The sequence below is a fragment of the Eimeria necatrix genome, genomic scaffold (assembly GCF_000499385.1).
Source record: "Eimeria necatrix Houghton genomic scaffold, Enh_scaff1826, whole genome shotgun sequence".
Lineage (NCBI taxonomy): Eukaryota > Apicomplexa > Conoidasida > Eucoccidiorida > Eimeriidae > Eimeria > Eimeria necatrix.
This window is the reverse complement of record NW_013655063.1, coordinates 1,920-3,079: the sequence shown is the minus strand read 5'-3', so window position 1 is coordinate 3,079 and position 1,160 is coordinate 1,920. Positions and strand designations below refer to the sequence as shown.

General features: G+C 51.0%; 1 protein-coding gene across 1 annotated transcript in view; it reads right to left on the bottom strand.

Moving 5' to 3' along the window:
• ENH_00023270 (hypothetical protein) overlaps positions 1-1,005 on the bottom strand; it is a gene marked incomplete at both ends in the record, with an annotated part of 1,189 nt that extends 184 nt beyond the window's left edge. Inside the window, one exon of the mRNA XM_013584607.1 lies at positions 330-1,005. Coding sequence (XP_013440061.1) covers positions 330-1,005 — 676 coding nt within the window. The remainder of the gene's footprint in view (positions 1-329) is intronic.
• Positions 1,006-1,160: the final 155 nt, after the last annotated feature.

The window sequence follows — 1,160 nt, the reverse complement described above, 5'->3', positions numbered from 1 at the left end:
CTGAAGTGACGGCGACAAGACTGGCTGTGACTGCTGATTCCCAGGACTGCTAGTGACTTGCGGCACGGGCCGCGCAACTGATTCGTGGCTTTGGTAAGGCGGCCGCCAAGGTTGCCACAGTGGATATGCAGAAGAAGGCAAAGACGCGCTTCCGTAGACGTTTTCGCCCACTGATGAAGCTGCGAAGTGAAGCGATTGCTGCTTCGCTGCAGCAGAGCTTCCTTGCAACATGTGGTGCTCCCTTCGTCCATGCAGTGCTTCAGGGTAGGTCACTCTCCGTTGACTTTTTCCAACAAACCTCCTGCTAGTGCCGTGATATCGTCGCGCACTTGGCTGTTGCAGTAGTAGAAGGCCGCCGGCGCTGCTGACTGCTTCTCTCATCTGTTTCTGCAATTCTCGCAATTTCGGAATCAGCTCGTAGGAATTCTGTGCTAACTGGTAGTCGAGAAGCACATGCGTGCCAGTTTGTTCCTGGCACTCTAGAATGTGCTTACGAAGTGGTCTATCCTTGTCTATGTGGCTCGCGTGTACGCGGTACAGCGCCTCTAGAACACTGACCTGCTGCTGAAACACGGCATCTGGCACCTCCAATGAGTCTCCGCAACTGGATTGAAGTAGACCATCCAAAACGCCTAAACAACTTTTCAGCGCGAGACCAGCAGTACCCATCATGGTCGACATCTTTTTTCTGTACTTCAGAGAATCATATTCTTTGTATATTCGTCGCGGCAGTTTGAGTTTATCAACTAAATCTATCAGTTCGCGAATCGCGGCGCGAAAGTCTTCATACTTTGCGCAACTGCCATTGCCTCCAAGACACTCATGACCCAAGCTAATGAGAGAGTCCCCCACACTATGCCGTGCAGGCTCCATGTCCTCTCTCACTAACGAAATTGCTCCCAAATCCAGTGCAATTAGTCGCATCACAACATACGTCAGATGCAGACGTTGTGCGCACGTCAGCATTGGCAGCAATGACCTGCACAGCTTTGAAGCTCTCACCATTCGTGAGAATAGGTTCAATAAACGCTCTTTTATGGGCTCAGGTATGTTACGGTCTTTCCATAAGTTCAAGTCATACTGCTGGCACTCTTCTGCCCAACATCCCCAATTGGGTCGGGAAGTCTTCTCTCGAATTGAAGCCGCATCGCCTACTGCTT